The sequence below is a fragment of the Ciconia boyciana genome, chromosome 25 (assembly GCF_034638445.1).
Source record: "Ciconia boyciana chromosome 25, ASM3463844v1, whole genome shotgun sequence".
Classification (NCBI taxonomy): domain Eukaryota; kingdom Metazoa; phylum Chordata; class Aves; order Ciconiiformes; family Ciconiidae; genus Ciconia; species Ciconia boyciana.
Window position 1 is genome coordinate 5,707,593 of NC_132958.1, and position 21,414 is coordinate 5,729,006.

At 60.3% G+C, this 21,414-nt stretch overlaps 1 protein-coding gene across 1 annotated transcript; it reads left to right on the forward strand.

Moving 5' to 3' along the window:
* Nucleotides 1–2,218: 2,218 nt before the first annotated feature.
* On the forward strand, nt 2,219–12,809 carry LOC140643769 (uncharacterized). Its single transcript, XM_072845979.1, has 7 exons — nt 2,219–2,455; nt 4,286–4,348; nt 7,131–7,232; nt 7,906–8,310; nt 9,197–9,336; nt 9,535–9,719; nt 9,883–12,809. Exons 1-7 carry the CDS (start codon nt 2,219–2,221, stop codon nt 10,230–10,232), a joined length of 1,482 nt encoding a protein of 493 aa, XP_072702080.1. The 3' UTR covers nt 10,233–12,809.
* Nucleotides 12,810–21,414: the final 8,605 nt, after the last annotated feature.

Below are 21,414 nucleotides of genomic sequence, written 5' to 3' on the forward strand. Positions count from 1 at the left end.
CCGGTGCCGGCTCCCCGCGCTCCTCTCGCTGGTGCTTTCGAGGAACGGTGTGCTGGTCCACTTGTTTTTTTTTTTTTGTTGGAAACCTGGAAGTCCCGCTGGCCTGCACGTGCCTCGTGGGATGCTTTGGAGCCTGCTGCCAGGTTCTGGAGAACTGTCCGAATTTGTGTTTCTTACAAGCCCTTTTTTCTGCAGGAAGAGAAGGAAATTCTTGTGTAAAAATGGAAACGCACCCCTTCTGCCAAGCTATTAATTCTGCTTCCTATGGAAACCAAGAGGTCCCTGCCTTTACTCCGTGTTTCTGCACTGAACTTCCAAGTTTATTTTTATGCCCAGATTTGGCAAAGCGTTTAAGCCTGGACGCAGCATTACGCATGAGCTGAAGTCCATCCCTGCATGAGGGTGTATCTGAAACACCTTACAGCACACGGACACGTGCTTCAGCAAACACCTCCCGCACTGGGTTTGTTCCTTACTACAGAGACTTTCTTTTTTTGTCCTTGCCAAGTTATCATTTGCTTTAATTTTGCACAGTGAGCCTGGGAGCTGACTGGTGGTTTCAAGCCTCTAGAATAGCCAGGGAAACCAATTTAATTAGCTCAAGTGAGCCAAAGTTACTTAAGCGATTTGTAATAAGTTCCAGGCTCTCCCACACCAAAGGGGTTTCAGCCGAGGACAGAAACTTCCTGAGCCTGTTCTGCAGGGCGGCAGGGATGGGGCTTTTCATGCTGCATCCGATGAACACTTGTGTGGGGACGTGGAGCAGCCCTGGCTGGGGAATTCAGCGGGTGCTGTTACGGGTTTTGCATCCCTGATGACAGGGCTGCGATTTTGGGTACAGCGGGCGTCGCTCCCCCCCTGTGACCCATGAGAGCACTGTGCAAACACAGCAGTTTCTCATTTGTGCACACATTGCTTTCCTCTGCCATCTGCCCCGCAGCGAGGGAAGGGCCGGGGAGATCGTGCTCACACCCCTCGTGTCTCCCAACACCCGCTATGGGCTGTATTCCGCAGCAGCGTCAGCTTTTGGCTGCGTGTATTTATGTTGTTAAAATCTGTGATCAAAACACTGTTTTCCCTCTTTCTCTGCTTGCTGGGAATTTCATGTGGGTATGTAAATCTGTACGTGCTTCTTGCTTTTGCAGGCAGGCTGACAGCGCGGATGTCCTGGCTCTGCTGGTGTCGGGGCTGCGGGATGCTCCTGTACCCCAGTCCTCTTCCCTGCCTTGGAGATAGGAGCTGCCACGTCCCATCAGCAGCTGATCCCTTGAGCCTTCGTGCAACCGGTGCCACTTCAGTTCAGCCCAGCTAATCCAGCAAGGACTTGCCAGGTAGGCTGGAGTGCTGTCCCAGATGTGCTGCGTTCACTCTGTGACATGGCTGCGATATCCGGCGCAGGCAAAACCACCGTGAGACCAGATGCCATTCCTGGGGCTTCGCTTCATCTCCCCGTCCCGCTCCTGGGGGAGCTGGCTGCGGGCTGCTCTTCACATGGCAGCCGAAGGGATGAGCCAAATCCCGTCCCCGGAGCTCTGTGCTGGGGGCTGCAGAGCTTTGAAATGCCTTCTGCCAGGGCAAGTGCCTGGCCGGCCGCAGGGAAGAGCCGGGACGTGTTTTCCCAGCCTTGGCGGCGGAGCTGAGACCATGGCAGCAGCACTGCAGGCAGCAGCACGGGGCAGGCGCCCGACGGGGGTTGGCAGATCTTGGAGCAGCAGTGGGGAGAGCTCCCATCCGCAGGATCGGGATACTGGCATGAAGAGGATCCCAGCTGCTGGCAACGAGGCTCCCAGCACCTCCGCTTGGCTCCCCACCGGGGAGGAAGGCGAGCACGCAGCCCCTTTTCCCTGGCACACGGTCCCTGGTAATTCACTCTCTAGTGAAGCATCCCCGACTGTTTGGCTGTGATGGGAAAAACAGCCCGGCTGTGCCATCGTGACAAAGCTGCCCCGACCCCTGGGGCCAACCCCTCTTGGAAATGGGGGTGCTTCCTCAGCAGGCTGTGTTTTGGAGCTTCCCCACACGTGCTGACTGCCTTTTCTTTGGGAAGAGGAGAGACTTGGGCCAAGGCACTGTCCTGGCTGTGCCCAGCTTCATCTCCAGCCCTCTGCAGAGGGGCCCTGCGGGTAACTGCAGTCCTGCGGCTGCACGACGTCTTCACCCCTTCCTCAACACCGGCTTTAGGGACATATTTGGCCTCTCTGCAGAAACCGCCAATAACATGTCCAACTGCATCGGCATGTTTGTCTCCCCTCGGAAGGATGGAGCGGGGCCAGACAGCGCCTTCGGCACCAGGCAGATGCCAGCGCTGCTCCCCAGAGCGCTGCACGGCCCGGGCATGCTGCTGCGACCGCCGGGAGAGCTGCTCCCGGCTGGCGTGGAGGGGCTGAAGCAGCAAGTGGTGTTCGGCAGCGGGGGCTGCCCTGGCCTGGCAGCCCCGGTGCTTGCTGGGCTGGCTGTGAGCTCCTGCTCTTGACTCCTGCGATTGCACTGAACCTGACTTGCCTTTCTGCTGCCGCAGAAGTAGCGTCTGGGCTTTGCGTGCTGAAGCCTTTCTACAGCCCTTGCGCAGCATCGCGGCTCTTGCGTGTGGGACGGCCCTGCCGGTCCCCGCACCCTCCCTGGCCCCCCGGTGCCTCGCTCTGCTTGGGTTCTCTGCCCACCCGCCCAAAGGCCATGCTCCGGCAAGAGGCGTCGCTTTGCACGGAAGGCTGGAAGGGAGTGTAAATTAAACCCATGTAAAAATCAGCTTAATTATTGGGGAATAAAGATCCCATTATTCTCTCTGCCCTGAAGCAAGAAAAAGAAATTTCTCTCATTTCCTTCCTAAATTCAAATGAGAGGGGGAGAGATTTATAGGGAAAGGTGCCTGGCACAGGAGCAAGGGCGGCAGCAGCAGCCAGCCAGCGGTGCACGAGCCCGGCGGGGACTTCGGGCAGGCTGGCAGCACGGAGCTCAGCTCCGGCGCCCTGGCACGGCGATGCGCCTCGTCTGCACACCTCGGGAGGAGGAAGGTGCTACCAGGACAAACTCCTTTGGCTCCAGGCGTTTCTGTGATTGCACCCTACCTGCGCGGACAGCTCAAGGATCTCATGGCGCTGGCGCCTGTCTAACAACTCGCATTACGTTTGCACCAGCCTGGAGCCTGTGCAGGGAGAGGTCCCACTTTGGCTCCCAAAAATGCAGCCCTGTGCAACGGGGAGAACGGCTATCCCGACCAGCTGGGCAGCTCCGGAGCCCCCTGCGCCCCGTCTTTGTGGCGATGCTGTTAATTAAGCGGTGCTTTTCCCATGGAAGTGAAAGCTCCCAGTCTAAGCCAGCCCAGCCTGTGCCCCTCGATAGCTGCTGGTGCCACCAACCCTGGGGACAGGCACACACCTGGGGTGAAAATAACCATCCACTGGGCAAGACTGGTGCTTTGGGGGGAAAAAAAACCAGCTGAAACCGCATTTTTCTGGCAGCACAACAGTTGGGTCTTAAACAAGACATTTTAAATTTACACTGCGAGCCAAAAAAAGTTGTAATTTGAATATACAGCATGGCACATTCCTCAGAAATTGATCATAAAGTTCTGTTAAAACACAGGCATGGCCTGAGTAAAATAAATATTTTTGCTTCCAGAGAAGTGAAAGGTCTGGCCAGCGACTCAATTTATAATATTTTTAGCAGGTGATTCATCGAAGAGGGAAAAAAATACCCAGGGCAGCTGAATCCAGCAATGCCTCTTTGTCTCAGCAGGGCCATCGTGTCCAGGCGTGCCGGTAGCTGGCTGCGGCGAAGCTCCCTGGCCGGGGCTGATCCCCGCTCCCGGGGCCTTGCGCGCCCACGGGCCCTTTCCTGGGGTCTCCACAAGCCCCCCGGGACCGGTGGCCTTCAGCAAAGCTGGAGGACCTGTGGCTGCAGCCCCTCGGGAGAGCCAGCTGCTTCTGGCCGCTTTGGGGATGGGGCTGCTGTCACCTGTGGCTTTGGGGGATGGGGCTGCGCATCTGTCCTGCCACGGCCGGGGGCCGCTGTGCGGCGTGGCCGGGGCTCCCCGGGCCGGGGGAGGCAGCTGGGGCCTGGCAATGGGTCCCCTCTCCCTGCTGGAGCGCGGAACCGGGCAGCGGGGACAGAGCTCCCTTCCGAGGCGGTGTTTGCCCAGAGCAACCCCAGGAGCTGTGGGTTTGGACGAGGTTTCTTGACCGGGTTCCGCTCACCACATTGCTGTGGTCTGGGGATGGAAAACAAACCCTTTGGCCTTTCCTATCTCCGGCTCCAACAGCAGATATTTTTCTTTTCCTCCCCGCAGGTATTGACTCTCTCCGGGAACATGTGGGTGCTCTCTGCTTGTGCACATCCTTGCGTAGTGAAGGTGAGCAGGGGCAGAGGAATTGGAGGAAAGTACAGGCAAAAAGGAGTTTCTCCACAGCCCCCCTGCTGTATTCTTCATTTTATGCACATGCAGGTCAGGCCATAAAGCCTACGGCAGGCTGCACGCCCTGCAGAATTGGTTGCTCTGGTACCGAAGCCAGCAGCTCTGAAGCAGACGAGCGAGGTGTGGGCACACCTACAGCCCCGTGCCCCTGCCCCATGCTGTGGCTGCACCCGGAGCCCACCCTGCTGCAGAGGTGAGAATCGGGCGATGCAGCCGTGCAGAGGCACGAGGTGCTGGACCACGGCCCCGCGGGGCACCCAAAGGGCGTTTCTGGAGCTGGTGGGCATCGAGTCGTGGCCGATGCCTTCGGACTTCTCCAGGGCTTGTGGCCAAATGAAAAGAGTGGTCTTTAAACTAGCTGCTTGTGATGCACGAGACACCTGCTCCCGGCTATAAAAATGGATTAGCTGCATTGCATCTGGAGCCCATCCAGGCAGCAGCGCCTTCTCCAGCATCCCATTTGGCACGCAGAACCCACCGCCTGAAAAGGCAATGAAGGGGAGTGAGGGGACAAGACGCAGAGTTAAAAGGAGGGTCTGGAAGCTGTGATCCTCTCTAGGCGGAGAATCAGAGGGCTTTGAGCAGCCCCAGATGCAGCGCTGTCACCGAGGGCTGGATCCTGCCTCCCCACCCGCCCCTCACCGTGCCTTCCCATTGTTCTTTGTACTCGAGCCGGGTCCCAGCGTGCTCCCAGCTGGCCGGGGCTTCAGCCTGGATACAAACTCCAGAGCAGCAGATACTAACTCATTGTATTCTGAGTGTTGGAAGGACTCCATGGTCCAACGCAAATTGAGTGGTGATATATTAAATAGGAAGAAAGCCCTCCTCCTTAACAGAGCATCCAGGATGCGCAGTGCTGAAGGTGCTGCCTCTAGCCCTGCCCTGGGAACCTGCGCCCAAGCCCATGCCTCTGCGCTCCAGGGGGATCCGCTGGGACCTGCTTCTGCCGGTGTGATCCTGGGAGCCCTGGAGCCCGGGGGGTGAGGAGGACCCTGCCGCCCCGCGGGCGCTCGGCCGGCTCCGTGCCAGAGCGGACAGCTGGGCGCAGCCTTGGCGGCAGCGGTCTCCTGCTCTCGCTGCTGCTGCACGACGGAGGAGCAAACGAGCAGCTCGCTGCTCTTCAGCAGTGGTCAGAAATATCCCCAAACAAGAGTTATATGCATTTCCTTCATTCACCTGGAAAATCTTATTCCCCTGCTGGACATCTGCCATAATGCAGTCCTGCCTGGATCGTGAACCACACGTGGAGTTTTATTATGCTCTGAATACCAATTATTTCAGGTAGTCATGCAGCAATCTCGGCCCCAAATGATGCAATAAGGGAATAGGAGCTAAGCTGAGACTATGTTTGGGCGATTGCTATAAATCTGTTTTTATTATAAGCTTTCTGGTCAGTGTGCCACTCGGTCCTCACTGCTCTGGTTCTGACTGACACGCTCTGCGATCCTTCCAGCTCATGCAAGGCCAAATGCTGGGGACCAGCTCTTGGAAAACAACTGGGAAAGTCAGGGCTGCAACTGGAGGCTCAGGTTTCTGACTGATTTTCAAGGCTTGGGGAAGCTCCCGGAGTTGCAACATCATTCTGCAAGCCAGCGTATCAAAGGTGGCTTTGATAGGTTTGGAGCAATCTGCAGAATAGCTGAGGGAGGCAGAGAGCTGCAGAAAACCAGGTTACTCTGAATGCAGGCCCAGGAGGGAGCCCTGCAGCTCGCCAGGCAGCGTGGGCCACCCCTGCCCCGTGGCAGCAGGTTTTTCTCCAGGACTCTCGCCTGGAGCTGAACACAAGGAGCATCCCTGAAAAGGGCAGATAAACAAAGAGCGGACGGGAAATTAATGTGGCACAAGGCTGAGCTCACGCTGACCGAGATGTGGCCAGGGTGATGCAACACGGGTCAATTAAGCTGCCACCACGCAGCCTCGCAGGGTGAATTAAGTGCCAATTTTCTGCACTGCTGAAGAGGTAAAGAATTAAAACGGTAACGAACAGGAAGTTTCAGCTGGAAAGAGCGAGCAAGTTGGGAGAGGGGAGTTTGAGGCTGGACTCGGGCCAGCGATGAGACAACCAGGCAAGCACCACTGCCCTCTGCCGAAGCGAGCTCCGGGGAGCTGCCGCAGCCGGGACCGCTTTCCTGCCCCAAACCCCGGGCCCGCAGAGCCCAGCCTGGCCGAGCACGGGCTCTGGTACAGGGGGGATACCTCGGCCATCCCAGCACGATGAAGCACCGAGACCTCTACTCCTTGACCGAGGTACCCGCACTCTGCCCTTCCGGCTGGAGGGAGCGGCGGGTGGCGGGGAAGGGTGCTGGGTGGTCAGAGGGTGCACAGACAGGGAGCTCCTCAGAGAAGGCAGAAGTGATGGGGGCTCCTGGGCCATCACCCACCACCCTGCTCGCCCAGAGGTGTCCCCTCTCCATGCGTGGCACAGCGGTGTCCCTCCCACTCGCTGTCCCCCTCCTGCTTTTTGCAGGCAGCGGGAATGCAGAGAGCTGGTTTTATTCCCTCTGCGCGGCTGCTGCTGGTCCCGGGCTGTTTGGGAAGGTAATTCCGGCTGGGGGTTTTGGCAGCAGACTGCAGAATTTGTTTGCGAGGGGACGTTCCCTATCCGAGCAGAGTTTTCCCCTCCCTTTGGGAAGCAACACCCCTGCCTGACGCTGTCTGAGGATGAAATGGCTGCGGCACAGCCCGTTGCTCATTCCCGCTCCTTGCGCTCCCTCTGCAGGAGCGGACCACCGGCCTGCGGGGCCGGGGCCGGCGGGGGCCGCATCCAGCCCGCGGGTCTGCAGCCAAGGTCAGGCTGGCATTCTCGCAGGAGCCCTTTGGGGTGAGGTCAGGGGGGTGTTTAATTGAATGGGCTTGAGCTAATTTCCGTACGTGCGTGGTGGACTGAGCCCTGTCCGACGTGTGACATTCGGGGACCAGACTGCAGTTTGGGCTTGGGCAAACTGGGGGGCGCGATGCCCTCAGGGCTCCGGGAAATGGGGGGGAGGTGGGATCTGCCCCAGAGGGGAGAGCAGGAGCTGGCTGGAGAGGAGAGGCTGCGGGGACGCTGGCCAGAGCAGCCGCCTCGGCACCCCGGCTGTGAAAACCCTTTGCTGGGCTGGAGCCCCAGCCGAAGCCTTTGAAACCTCAAAGGAGAAAGTCTCCTCTGTTCCAAAGCGCTTCCCCTGCTCTTCAGGTAACGCCCCTGGCTGTCCCACCGCTGCCCCGGGTCTGGCGTGCCAGGCGATGCCGCCTCCTGCTCAGCCTCTCTGGGGAGCTCGGTGGCTCCGTCCGTCCCTCTCCTCGTGTCTTGGCCTCGCGTGGGGCAGCTGGGGGAAAGCAGCCTCCCCGGGTGTCAATCCACAGGCTCGTCCGCCGCTCCCAGCCTGCCTTCCCCAGCATCGCAGGAGCTCCCGGAGCTCAGGGTGCCCGGCAGCTCCCCTTCTCCTCTCCCCGCAGCCCCGGGGCCGCAGCTCCCGCTCCCTCTGTAAGCGGAGAGGTTCCCTCCCCGCCAGAGGCCAGGCTGCCAAATTCCAGCCAAGAGCACATTTTTACGGCATGACACCAGTGGGGCCCCGGCAGGAGACGGCACGGGATCCAGGCGTTCGCCCGAGAGGCTCCGGTACCGGCGTGGCGGCGGCGTGCATGGACGGCTCGCCCAGCGCCGTCTGCCCCGCCAGTTTCCTCTCCCTGCCCGTGGAAGTACTTGCCAAATATTACAAAACATCCTCTTGCCTTTCCCCCAGGCTGCAGGGTGCACTGAGCCACCCCGCCGCCGCCTGGCCCTCCCCACACTGTCCATCCCCTTCCTTCCTCCCTGCTCCTTTTCCAGGCAGCTGCTCACACAAGCGGCTTTCGAAGGAGCCCCGGGACAGGTAGCAGAGAGTGACGGAGCCCGGGACAAGTCTGCGGCTGGAAAGGTAGGAAGGAGAAGGGAGCTGAGGGCCGGGATGCTCACCGAGCGCTTGCCTGCATCAGGCTGGAGGGAGGAGGAGAGCAGGGAGCGAGGGCTCCTCAAGCCCCCCGGGGTGCAGAGCTGGTCTCCAGCTCCCACCAGCCCCCCTGCGATGGCAGACCTTGGAAGACACCTTTGAATAGCACAACCTCCTCCCCGCTTTGAGCTCGACCTCATGGTGCTTTCCCAAGGCAGAGCAGGGCACCGGCACCTGCCAGCTGTCCGGGGCCGCGTGGGCACGCTGGGCTCCCTGCCAGAGCCTTCGCGCCGGGCTGCGATGCTATCTGCCTCCGGGGTCCGTGTTGTGGCTCTGTTTGTGTTGCTAAGGAGGAGCTGCCAAAGCACGATGCGATGCCGTGTGCTGGCACGCAGCTCCGCTCTGCCTGCCCAGCCGGGCCAGGGGCTGCCCTCCCTCGGGACCCTCTCGGGAAACTGAAAGGGGAGATGCCATCGGTGATCTGGGCAAGCCGCAGGTGGAGATGGGCTCGGGCACGGCGTCCTCGCTCCAAGGCGGTTTGCTGCTGCTCTGCCGGTGCGGGTGGGCGCGCGTAGGGGTGCTGGGTAGCCCACCACAGAGCCGAGGTGCTCCGGGCGCTCCCCGCCGCCACCTCGCAGCCCAGCGGTGCTGGCTCTGGGCAGGTTTGGAGCCGGTGGCATTTAGATGGGAGGCTCCAAGGAGGCATTTAAACACCATCCATGTGACAGACCCGGCTCTTAGTCACAGTCCCCGGAAACAACAGTGAACCTCTGCCCCAGGCAGCAGCGAGGGCTTGGTGTGCCTCTTTCCCAGGCACATGGAAATTTCCATGGAATTAGTGTACAGGTAATTATTACCATCTGCCTCCTTGCAGACACCAGGCACCCCGCCGGCCGGCCCCGGCACTCCTCGGGGTGCCGGATGGGCAGGGGGTGCAGGAGCCCCACCTGAGCCCGGCTCTGCCAGCGAAGCAGCAGGACGGCCCCGGAGCCCCGGCTGCTGCCCTCGGAGTGAGTAAGTCCCCGCAGCTGGGGCACATCTGGCTGCTCTGCAGTGCTGCCTCATCTCTGCCTGCCTCTCTCCACAGCCTGCTGTGCATCTGTCCCGCAGCCTCCGTGGGCATTGCCAGCCCTTGCCCTCAGGGGAACGGCTTTCCGGGCAGAGGTTCGTGGCTGTGTGTGACTATTAAAGGTCTTGTGACACTTTGCACAGCTGGGAAGCGAAGCCATCTCTCACGCAGCCGTGCTCGCCCCCAGACTGTTGGAGTGGGGCCGTGCCGCGGCTGGGGGCTGGACTGGAGCTCCTGGGGGTCTTGAACAAGACCTGTCACTGCTCCGAGGCTGAGGTTGTGGTTGCAGACGGTGGCGCTGACCCTCCCTGTTGTCCCGAGGGGCTGGGTAGGTTTTTGCCAATGTTTGTCAGGCTGAGGGAGCTCTAGGGAGGGTGGTGTGGGATGGCACGCTGTGCTGCTTGGTATTTGGCAACCAGTTTTCTCTCCTAGGGTGCTACATAATCCTCGTTTAATTTTGGTGCCTTCCCCCTCCCGATTTTCCCTTGCAGCGTCTGACCGGAAAGCCTGCAGTTTCCCAGAGGTCTGCATGCGTTTATTGCTCGCAGGGAGGGGGCCCCTTGCCAAGGAGCGCCGGGGCTGCAGATGCAGCCGAAATAGCCGAGCTCCAGCCAGAGCCGAGCGCAGAGCAGCAGCGCTGGCACGTTACCTGCTGCGCGTCCCCCGGCTTGCTCAGCGTCCGACGCAGCGTCCGTCAGCCCTGCCCAGCGTTTGTGACACCCGTTTGCCGACGTGTGTGTGTTGCTGGAGCCTTGGCTCCCTCGCCCGGTGCCGGGGCAGCCTGCTGAGGGGAGAGCTGCTGACGGGGCGGCGGGTGTTATGTTTGGGTTCACCCCTTTAGTTCAGATCCTTGCTCCGATAGGACGGATTTCTCAGGAAATACTGAATTCCTGCCTTTTGGCAGAGGTCCTTGGCTCAGCCAGACTGCGTGAAAGCCTATTTCTGAGCTACATCACTGAAGGCCGGATGCAGGATCCCAGCTTTGCAGCGCGTGCAGGTGCCAGGCAGCCCCCCAGCCTGCTGCGGGAGCTCTGAGTTGAAGGGTGTCTATAAACCGCAGCCTTTCAGCAGCTGCAGGCACACCGGGATTTTTGCCTAGCCTGGGAAGGGCAGCATTTCTAAATGCACCACTTGAAAATGGCTGCGGGGAATTCTTTTGAAAGCAAAGGCACAGAAACGAAAGGGCCGAGCCCTTGGGAAGGCTGCCCGTGCCAAAGCCCAGCCCTCGGGCATGCCGCCTCCGCACACGGGTGCTGCGCAGGGGACTGCAGTGCTCGGGTGCCACACAGCCTTGCACGGAGGTCGCTCCTGCCCCATGTGACAGGCAGGGCTGTGCAGAGGCAAGGCTTGTCCTCTGCTGCAAGGTGGAGAGGATGGGCAGTGACGCAAGACACAGCACGTCACGCATGTGGTGCTTGGTCTTTTAAACACGGGCAGAACATCAGAGCAGCCAAAAGACCGCTCTGAGCTCTGCATCTTGGGCCTGGGAACGCAAAAAAATCATCTCGTCGCCTCCTTCACCTGCCTGCCACAAGCTGAGTCAGGGCTCTGGGCTTCCGTGCTCCAGCCTGAGAGCCCCCGTGCGCTCCCCTCCCCACACAGCCAGGTTCCCCCCGCAGCGGTCGGCAGGGGAAAGCAGAGGGGCCAGAGCGGGACCCATGCTCCCCGGTGGAGCTGCCAGGCTGCGGGGGGAAGGATTTGGAGCAGACCTCTTCCCGGGCCACGCTCGGAGCCGTTTGCTGCTGGGTTTTCCTTTGCCCATGGGGCCGTGGTGCGGTGCCAGGAGGCTGCGGGCATCCCAGGGGAGGTATCACCAGTGGTGCAGGCAGCTGCCAGCACCTCCCGGAGGGCTTGGGCGTGCCCAGGCTGCGCGGCGGTGCACGGGTGCTGCTGCCTGCACCACCGCCGGGGATTATGCAGCCACGTGCAGCAGGCAGGGGCCCCACGCCGTGTCCCACATGGTTATCACCTGATTCGGCTGCAGTGACCGACCGCAGCAGCCTCCAGCCTGTCTCCCGGTATGCCAGCGGCAGAGGTAACGCTCCCTTCTATCATTTCGTGGGCTCTGGGGAACTCGGGGCGGTCGGGGCCATTGGATGACTGCGGCTGTCGCGGGAGCCCCATGCAAGTGGAGGGGGGTTTCCCCCTCGAGGCCCGCATTGGTGTGCGTGGCTGCGGGCACGCCAGGCGCTTGCACAGGCAGGAGGGCAATCGAGCCAGTCAGGACATTTTCTTTTTGTCCAAGGAAGGTTTTCAGTTTTGTTTTTTCTTATTTTTCTGAAGGTGAAAACTTTCAAGGGTGTCAACACTTTTCTTGCCAAAAAATAATGCAACCCAAGCCAGAACACCCTGACCGACAAAAAAAAAAAAGATTAATATTTGAGTTTCAGTTTCTCAGAAGTAAAAAGCCCCAAATGGTGTTAGAAATTGATATGTTCTCTCAGGCACTTTAATTGAAATAAATCCAACCAGGAGGTTTCCTTAGCAGGGTCACCTCTGTGCTTTTAAACTGCTGTGTTAAATCTTTCCCCCGTGAAGGGGTCTGGCTGCTGTCTGACATCGGGCCTTGCTGTCAAGGGATGATTTGAAGAGGGGCTGTTTTAAGGGGAGAGGCGGCATCGGCACGTTATCAGGGCTTCTTGACTAAGGTTGAGTGCCTCAGGTAAGGGGCTCAGACCCCATTTTCTTGTTGAACATGCAGTATGAGAGGGTGTGCTGGCGGCCGGGGTCTGCTGAGAGCCCTGTTAGGTGATGAAGTTCAGCCCCCGCAAGCAGTTCTGGGGTGCAGCATGAAGCACTCTGGTCTCAGGACCAGAGCAAATTTGCATCATTAAAATCTGCATAATGTCAAATTCACTGAGTGAAAGAAAGGAGGGAAGGAGACGGAGTAAGTCCAACAGAGCTGATGTGAACGTGCGGGGGATGCCGGTTCCTTGACGCCAGTCTGTGCGCTGACCTGTTAGTAATAATCTGGCAGCCAAGTTACGTCCCGGCAGCGGGACGCGGCTCCAGCATCCTCGCTGCCGAAGCCACAGCCTCAGCGTTGCACTCTGTGGAGTGGGGAGCGTAACTGGGAGGCCTGGTGAATAGACGGTCAGATGCCACGGTGATGGGTGCCTGGTGTAACCCAGAGGAGCCGTTGCTGATCGCTGGAGATTTCATCCCTGAGGTCACAGATGATTTTTGTCGGCCCAGAGCGTGGCCCAGGGTGGCAGAAGCCACTGAGAGCCGAGGGCAGATCACAAAAGCAGCGTGCGGGCTGCAACCACAAAACACCAGGTAAAACAGCGTGTCTGTAGCGTTTAGCTTTGCATAGTCGGGATAAGGTCAATAAACCAGGAGCCGACTGTCACGACGTGCGTGTGTGGCTGCTGTTTTAACCTCAAAGGCACATCCGGATTGTCATCCGTCGCGGCTAACGTGAAGGGAAGAGGGCAGCGCCGAGGTTTGGTGGATCGCTGCCCAGCAGCGCGTACCGAGGGGTGCGAGTCACGCGTTCCCGGAGCAAGCAGGAGGGGATGGGGGACACGGTGCAGTGGTGGTCTTGGCAGGGTTAGGTTTACGGTTGGACTCGATGATCTTAAAGGTCTTTTCCAACCTCTACGATTCTGTGATTCTGTGGGATGAGGGCCGTTTCCCAGCGGTGCCGTGCCAGCCACCTGCCCCACGCCGGCCCCCACCCGCGGCCCCCCAGCTCCGCGCTGCCATGGCCGGGCCGCCGCACCGGCAGCTGCCCGCGTCCTGCCCGGCGCTGAGCGCGCTCCCGCCCGGCCCTGGGGGCGGCCCCGCTCCGCGCCGCGGTCCCGGCCCGGGCCGCGGCCCTGCAGCAGCCGGTCCCGCCCCGGCGCACCGGGCACCCAGCGGCCCCGGCCCGGCCCCGCGGAGGCGGAGACGCCGGCGGAGCGCGGCGGCAGCGCGGCCCGGCCCGGCCCGGCCCATCCCGGCCCGGCCATGGGGACGGCCCAGAGCCAGAAGCCGCGGGAGCCCGGGGCCCCGCAGCGCCGGTGAGTGCGGGCGGGGGGTCGCGGGCCGCCCCGGGCGCTGGGTCGGCCCCGCAGCCCCGCTGCCCCCGCGCCGGCTCCGTCCCAACGCGCGGGGCCGGTGCGGGGCTCGCAGCGGCGGCGGGGGCAGCATCGGAGCGTGCGGGGCTCGGGCCGGGGCAGGAGCTCCGCTCCGCCGGCGGCCGCGCTCGGCTCTCCGGCCGCCGTCCGAAGGCACCGTCCCCGTTCCCGCAGGCTGCAGCCCGGATCCCGCTGCCGTTAACCGTGGGGGGAAGCTGGGGCATCCCTGTCACCCCGGCGTTTCACAGCGTAAATCTCGGTGCCGGCAGCCAGAAGCGTGGCTCTCGGTGCTGGCGTTCGAAAAGCAGGTGGGGAGGTGGGAGCTGGCTGGGGGTTTGGTGGCTGGTGGAAGCCGGAATCGGGGCCGGGGGGCTGCTTCTCCAGCGGCTGCGACGCGGTAGGCAACAGGGAGAGCACGCTAGCCATGATCAAAAGGAAAACTGGAAACATCTTGTCTGTAAATCGACCAAAACCCTTTCTGGAACACAGAAATACTTTCTGTAAGTGAGCCACCCTGCGATGCAGAGACAGCCGCACTCGGGAGCTGTGCTGCTGCTTTCAAAACCAACCCACGCTGGCCGGAGCTGCGCTGGGCTCCGGGGACGCTGGCGGGGCCACCGGGGCCTGGTGCCCGGCTGAACGCCGCGTTTGTCCCGGAGCCTTTGCCAAGTTTTACCAAGCGGGTGACCCCAAAGCCAGGCTGCTGCTCTTCTAAACGTTGACAGACATCCCTCCGTTTGCAAACGCTGGGCTCGGACAGGGAAAACAAGTGCTTTCTCCCCCTTGTAGCTGCTCAGCCCCGCCTTTATTTCCCTGCAGTGTCTCCTAAACATAAAGTAGAGGTGTGCCCAGGGGGAGAAACCATCCTGTTGTTTGCTGTGTGCGTTGGAGCCGCTCCTTTCTGCCCCGCCGGACTCGGCTGCTTCTCCTTCCCGCCCATTTGCTCCACCTTGAGCAAACTTTGCTTTGTTCCCCCCCGCCCGTTATCATTTCCCTTGCCCCGCTTCCTCTGCCGGCTGCTGTCCTCGCCCCTCAGCTGCCCCCCCATCCCCAGGTTATGGGGCTGAGGTGCTGCCTGCATTTCCCGATCTCACCGAGTCCTAACTAAAATCAGGGAGCCGAGGCCTGACAAACACCTGATAAGAGCATTCCTGCCACATAGCACTGATATTTTTAGCAAACAGAGTGAAGGAGTTGATAAGGGAGTAAAGAAGCAGCAAGATGAAGGCAGATACTTGTGCTCATAAAGCATCAGTGTGAAAATCAGGCTGGAACTTGCCTCTCTTGAGCCTGTTTCTATTGAATTGCTTTGCATGAGCTCGCATCCATGCGAGTAGCCGTCGGTGGGATTAAGCTGTGGCTGTTGTTTTTAAAATGCAGGAATAGGAGTGCATTCATTTTCGCATCAGTCCTTTTTAATGCAGTCACAAATGTTTGTATTTATTAATTTGGTGGCAGTATGGTGGGGAAAGACAGCTGGAGCCCGGGGGCTGGTTGGTGGCGTCTGGGGCTTGCGCGTGACAGTTGTGTCCTTTACTTCTATTTTTATAGAGCTATTCTGATGGAATGTGTAGCGATGGGAACTGTCACATCCCAGGGCTGTGAAGGGTGCCGGGGGAGCTGAGCTGCTCAGCAGCACTGTCCCACGCCAGGCATCGCTCTGGTGCTCTGGGGCACTGCCGCCCAGGCTCCCGCTGGGCCCTGGCAAGCAGATGGCAGCGGCGGAGCCCGAGCTGGGAGGAAATCGTGTTTTGTCTGCCTTGAATTCCAGGGCATCCGGTATCGTGCTTCGGTCCCGTGATCTGTATCTAGACTGCGGCTCCGCCAAGGTCAGGAGAAGCGAAAGGAGCGTGGGAGCTTTGCTGCAGTGGGTTTGCCCTCCCGTGCTCCTGCCTCATCCCTTGGCAGGGACCTCCTCGCCATGCTGGGAAAGGGCCCCAAAACACCAGCGGGGTTGGGCCGGGCCGGCCGCCGCTTTCCGCCCCGCAGTCGCAGCGATGCAAAGTGTTACGTGGCTGCGGTTGCTGCAAAACCCCACGCGTGAGGCTGTGCCCGCCCGTGGGCCCGTTCACATGCAGGAGCGCTGGGGGAGGAGGTGTGGGGTGAGGAGCTCCGAGGCAGGAGAGGGCAGGGCGGTTCGGGAAGGAGCTCGGGGTCTCTGCCGTGCGCCCGCCTGGGCCGGCTGCGGTGATGCCAGAGGATCCCGAGGGCCGCGGCCCGGCCCCAGGCTCTGCCCCCGGGCTCTGCTCGGCCGCGTCCCCTGCGGCATGGCCCGGGGTCGCTCCCGCAGGCTCCCGCCCAGCTCCCGCGTCCGCACCGGGGGAGCGGGGCTGAGGAGCCCCCGCCGCTCCCGGGGCCGCGGAGCGCCAGCCCCCCGCCGGCCGGGGACGCTCCGCGGCCCTCGGAAACCCACCCGGGAGTGCCCTCTAGCGAGAGCACCGCCGCCCGCGCCCTCCCGCCGGCTGCTCCCGGGGGATGCTCCGGGATGGTCTGGGATGCTCCGGGGTGCTGCCGTGCCCGGGGGATGCTCCGGGATGGTCTGGGATGCTGCCGTGCCCGGGGGATGCTCTGGGATGGTCTGGGATGCTGCTGTGCCCGGGGGATGCTCCGGGATGGTCTGGGATGCTCCGGGGTGCTGCCGTGCCCGGGGGATGCTCTGGGACGGTCTGGGATGCTGCCGCGCCCAGGGGATGCTCCGGGATGGTCTGGGATGCTCTGGGGTGCTGCCGTGCCCGGGCGATGCTCCAGGATGCTCTGGGGTGCTGCCGTGCCTGGGGGATGCTCTGGGATGGTCTGGGATGCTGCCGTGCCTGGGAGATGCTCCGGGGCACTCTGGGATGCTATTGTGCCCGGGGGATGCTCCAGGATGCTGTGGGATGCTCCGGGATGCTGCCGTGCCCGGAGGATGCTCTGGGATGCTGCCGCACCCGGGGGATGCTCCAGAATGCTCTGGGATGCTCTGGGGCACTCCGGGATGCTGCCGCGCCCGGGGGATGCTCTGGGATGCTCCAGGATGCTCCGGGATGTTCCAGGATGCTGCCGTACCTGGGGGATGCTCCAGAATGCTCCGGGATGCTCCGGGATGCTCTGGGATGCTCCGGGATGCCTGGGGGATGCTCCGGGATGCTCCGGGATGGTCTGGGATGCTGCCACGCCCAAGGGATGCTGCGGGATGCCGCGGGATGCTGCGGGATGCTGTGGGATGCTGCCGCACCCGGGGCTCGCCACCGCCGGCCCTGGCAGGGACGGACCCTGAGGCCCTCAGCCAGCGCTGCCGCTCTTCCCATGGCCTTGGTTTTCTGCTTGCCCGTTGCTTGCCCTTTCCTAGGCCCGATTCCCTTTCTAATTTGGGCTGTTGGGGAAGAGAGAGGTTAAGCCTCTCCTCGGATGTGCTCTGCGGCCTGAGCAGGTGAGTCGCAGAGGGGAGGTACCAGCATTAATCTGTTCAGTGTCACTACAAAGGTCAGGAAACGTATTATGAAACCGTCTCTCTCCCCAGCGTTTGCTGCATGTCGTCACTGGCGCACATAAGCCTTCATGTGACTAGTTCTCTTAAGTCCCAAAGTTTGCATTTTTCACAACACAACAACAGAAAGTAATTTACCTTTTTACTATGCATGGGCCCGCTTTAACCTGAGGAAAACATGATAAATAGAATAGGGTGGTGTAAAAGACAACGACATAAAAATGTTGGAGTGGAGGCAGGAGTAGAGAAGGAAAATGAAAACCCACAAAAGATCCGTTTCTGAGCTAGAAATGGAAGCCGCTGGCTTGCTGCGCCGTGCCCAGAAAAGCTCAGCAGCCAGAAATAGATGTTCTCCTGCCTAATGAAAGGGCCAGGAATGGAAATTCCAGGTGGACGCCTTCCTCTAACCCAGGGCACGGCAGCTTCAAACATGACAAACGTGGCTGTGTGATACCTGTTCCGCAGCATGGATTTCCCGCATCCTTCCCAGGGATTGAGGTGTGGAAGCAGCGAGGAGAATCGGGCGTGATGTGTTTCTGGGCCATGAAGCCAGGCAGAGGCACTGCTGCCAGCCAGCCAGGAGGAATTTCATTCTGCTGTAAAAGAAGGGAAAGTCCATCTGGGTGCAGAGCTGTTATCCCTGGATGCAGCTGGCTTCCTGCAAGGACCCGCATAAGAAGTGTGAGCAAGGTTTTGCATCTTTTTGCAGCCTCTGTGGTGCCAGGGACCTTCCAGCTCCCAAATCTTTGGGGCTCCACCTGTTTGCTCTGAAGCGGAGCGCTGCTCTCTCCCCCTTCTCTGGAGAGCTGAAGCAGCGTGCGAGCTGTGGGTGGTTTCTAGGTCATTCCGTGCTGCCGCTGCTGGAGATGCTGCGCTGCTCTGCCTGCTCCCAGCTCTCCTTCCTGGAGCAACTAGGACGGCCCTTGGCCAGAGCCACCCGCACCGGTGATCCGCAGGGAAAGGGCTGCAGGAGCCCGAACGATCCCTTCTCGGGGTATCTGCCACCCGCGTGCTTGCGGAGGTGCTGGAGGATGTTACTTACGTAACCCACAGTGTTTGTTTGAAAAGAGGCAAAGCCGGGAAAAATAGTGACCAAGCGAGGCCGGGTACCCGTGATTAGAGCGTCCTGGGGCTGGGGACCACCATGCTGCCCCATCGGCCTCTCCTCCTGCGCCCACAGATCGGCCCTTCTACGCAACCCACCCGGGAGAGGCTGGGCGCTTGGGCAGGGTGCTGCTAGGCTGTACATCGGTAGGCTGTATATCAATACGTAGGCTGTACATCGATAGGCTGTAGGTCAATACATAGGCTGTGCATTGATAGGCTGTACATCGATACATAGGCTGTACATCAGTAGGCTGTATATCAATACATAGGCTGTACATTGGTAGGCTGTACATTGATACACAGGCTGTAGATCGATAGGTTGTACATCGATACATAGGCTATACATCAATACATAGGTTGTACATTGATAGACTGTACATCGATACACAGGCTGTACATTGGTAGGCTGTATGTTGATACACAGGCTGTGCATCGATACACAGGCAGTACACTGGTAGGCTGTACATCGATACACAGGCTGTTCATCAGTAGGCTGTACATCGATACACAGGCTGTACATTGATACATAGGCTGTACATTGATACACAGGCTGTACATCGGTAGGCTGTACATCGATACACAGGCTGTACATCGATACATAGGCTGTACATCAATACATAGGCTGTACATTGATACACAGGCTGTACATCGGTAGGCTGTGCATCGATACACAGGCTGTACATCGATACATAGGCTGTACATCGATACACAGGCTGTGCACGGGTAGGCTGTGCATCGATACACAGGCTGTACATCGATACATAGGCTGTACATGGATACACAGGCTGTACATCGATCCATAGGCTGTACATCGATACATAGGCTGTACATCGATACACAGGCTGTACATCGATACATAGGCTGTACATCGATACACAGGCTGTACATTGATACACAGGCTGTACATCGGTAGGCTGTGCATCGATACACAGGCTGTACATCGCTGCCCGTCCCTGAGCTGCTGCGTTTCTGCGGTGCTTAGCCCAGCAAAGTCCTGGGCCGGGGCGGGGGGTGACGGCAGCGCGAAGGACAGCCCGTCCAGCCGCAGCGTGTGCAGGCTGCCGCTCACCGCGCGGGCGGAAGCTGCTGGCAGGGCTTTTTTTGAACAGGTCAGCGTCCTCTCTGCCCTGCAGAAATGTGTCTGCTGACTGTGCCAAGCAGTGTTTGGCAGCCAGAGCCACCGGTGTGGCTGACAAAGTCAGGTTATCTCCTTGGCGTTTGATTTGCAGCCGACGTTGCTGCCAAGCTGGGTTGGGTGCCAAGCTGGAAAATGCCACTCGAGGCATTTTCTTAATTGCTCATCATAAACAGCAAGTGGAAGCAGGCTCTGCTCTTGCACTGCTCTGGTATCTTCCTGCCCCAGGGCCCCGCAGGTCACGAGCTTCGCAGCCTGCGCCGGTGCCGCTGCGGTTCAGTCCTGCTGATGCCGTTCCTGCCTGCTGCTCTCCTTCCTCTGGGCGGGGGGTGGGAGGGAGGGGGGTCCTCGCCAGGCACACAGTGCGTGTGTGTGGCCTTCACAATGGAAGGATGCTGCTGATTTCCTCCGCTCATGCGCCCCAGTTCCCCTGTCCAACAAGTGGGGGGGCTGCAGAAGTCAGGCTGTACGCTGCTCTTCGCCTGGTGCGGCTCCTTCCCCACCCACGCGCTGCTGCTCCTGCATCAGTCGCATTTCTGTTTTCTCTGTGCGGTCCCTGGCAGAACCCAGGCAGCCATCAGCCGATCTGAAACGCGGCGATGCCATTGCTCTGGCTGGTCGTCTGGGTCGGCAGGGATTCGGGCAGCGACTGGCGGGAAGGAGGAGAGGGAGGAGGAGTTCGGGCCGCAGCGAGCGGTGCTGCAGAGCGGCTCACGCCACGGCGCACGCTGGAGATGTCCTTATGTAAAATTCATCTGCAGAAATCAGCCCTGTCACTTCACATGGTGGGAAGTAGGCTGCTCGTGTCTGCTCGCAGCAGATGTAGGCGACAGGATGTTGAGGTTCTGCTTTTGCTTCAGCCTCTTGGTTTTTGGCTAAGCTTTGATAAGTGTCACTTAGTCCCCTCTTGCTCGGTGTCCTCTACACGGCAGCAGGGAGGTTCGCAGGGCTCCTCGTCCCCCGGACCCCGGCGGTGTGGAGGGCAGCGCTGTGCTGCAGCCGGGGCGTTACCTGGGGTCCAGACACGGGAGCTGTTTCTGCCGCCGACCTGTGCTGGGATCTGGCAGCTGTGGCTGAAGCAGAGATATTTTGGGGGAAGTTTGGAAGCACTGTGTGAGTGGGTAAGAGCTTTTCTTTGATAGAGGCCAGACAATAAAAGCGTGCAGCAATGACGCATATATTTAATAAGGACACCAACAGATGGAAGCTTGGAAGAAAGGATCCCTGTAGGGAGGTTATTTGAGATGCTCTGCAGTGAGGAGTGAGCCCTTTGAAGCGTCTGATAGAGGCTGGTGTTAGAGGTAGCCAGACCAGATGGACGGGTCTGGTCTGACCCAGAGGCCTCTCTGCCCGTGCGAAGGCATTCCTCGCGCTCCGAGCTGGCTGATGATTCACAGAAAAGCATCGGGCTGTGGCCTCGGCCTCCCATGTGAGCACTTCGTGTGGTTACTGAGGGCCAATCGCGCTTCTTCGCAATGGGCCGGGCTGGTTTTGCAGCGGGACAGTTGTCTGCCCTTTCCCAGGTCATCCCTGCCACCAAGAATGGGGCGAGCTAGCCCGGGGCTCCGGGGAGCTGCGGGCTCTGCGGCAGCAACTGTCCAGAGCCGGTAATGCCGCTGCCTGTAACAGATCTGCTGCCCAAGCCCCGGACATTCCTCGCAGCGCTTCGGACACCGCACGGCATCAGTAACGTTATGCTCCTCTCTCTAGCGAGCATGTGGGAGGTAATGGATTTGGGAGCGGGAACCCTCGTTGGGGGGAAGACTCCCGAGGGAGGCCAGCATGGCAGTGTTTATTTCTGCAGGGACTGTTGGCTGTTATTTTTAAACAACAATAGTTTAATAAATAAATAAACTTGCTGCCACGGCAGGATCTAGCATCAGCCGGGGCCCTCGAAGTCGGTATTTCCTCGGAAAATGGAAGGGGCAGGTGTTTCCCTCCCGCCGCCTCGGGCTGCCGGCACCGACCCGCCCGCCTGGCTCTGGGCAGCCCCCGCCGCGGGAGGGAGCCGTCCCGGGGGGCCGCTCCCCCCAGCGTGGGGTGTTGGCTGGCGCGGCCAGCGTGGGAGGACTCTGCCGTCCCGCCGGCTGGGTCAGGGCGCAGGTGCAGCCCCATAAATGTGGGATAAATCGGGGGGGGGGAATCTGGTTTCACAGCCCCTGCCCCCTTGCCTGGGGGGTCCTTCGGCGGGGGGGGCAGGGCAGGGCACAGCGCTGCGTCCCGGGGGCGACGGTGGCTTCGGGCTGGCGCCTGG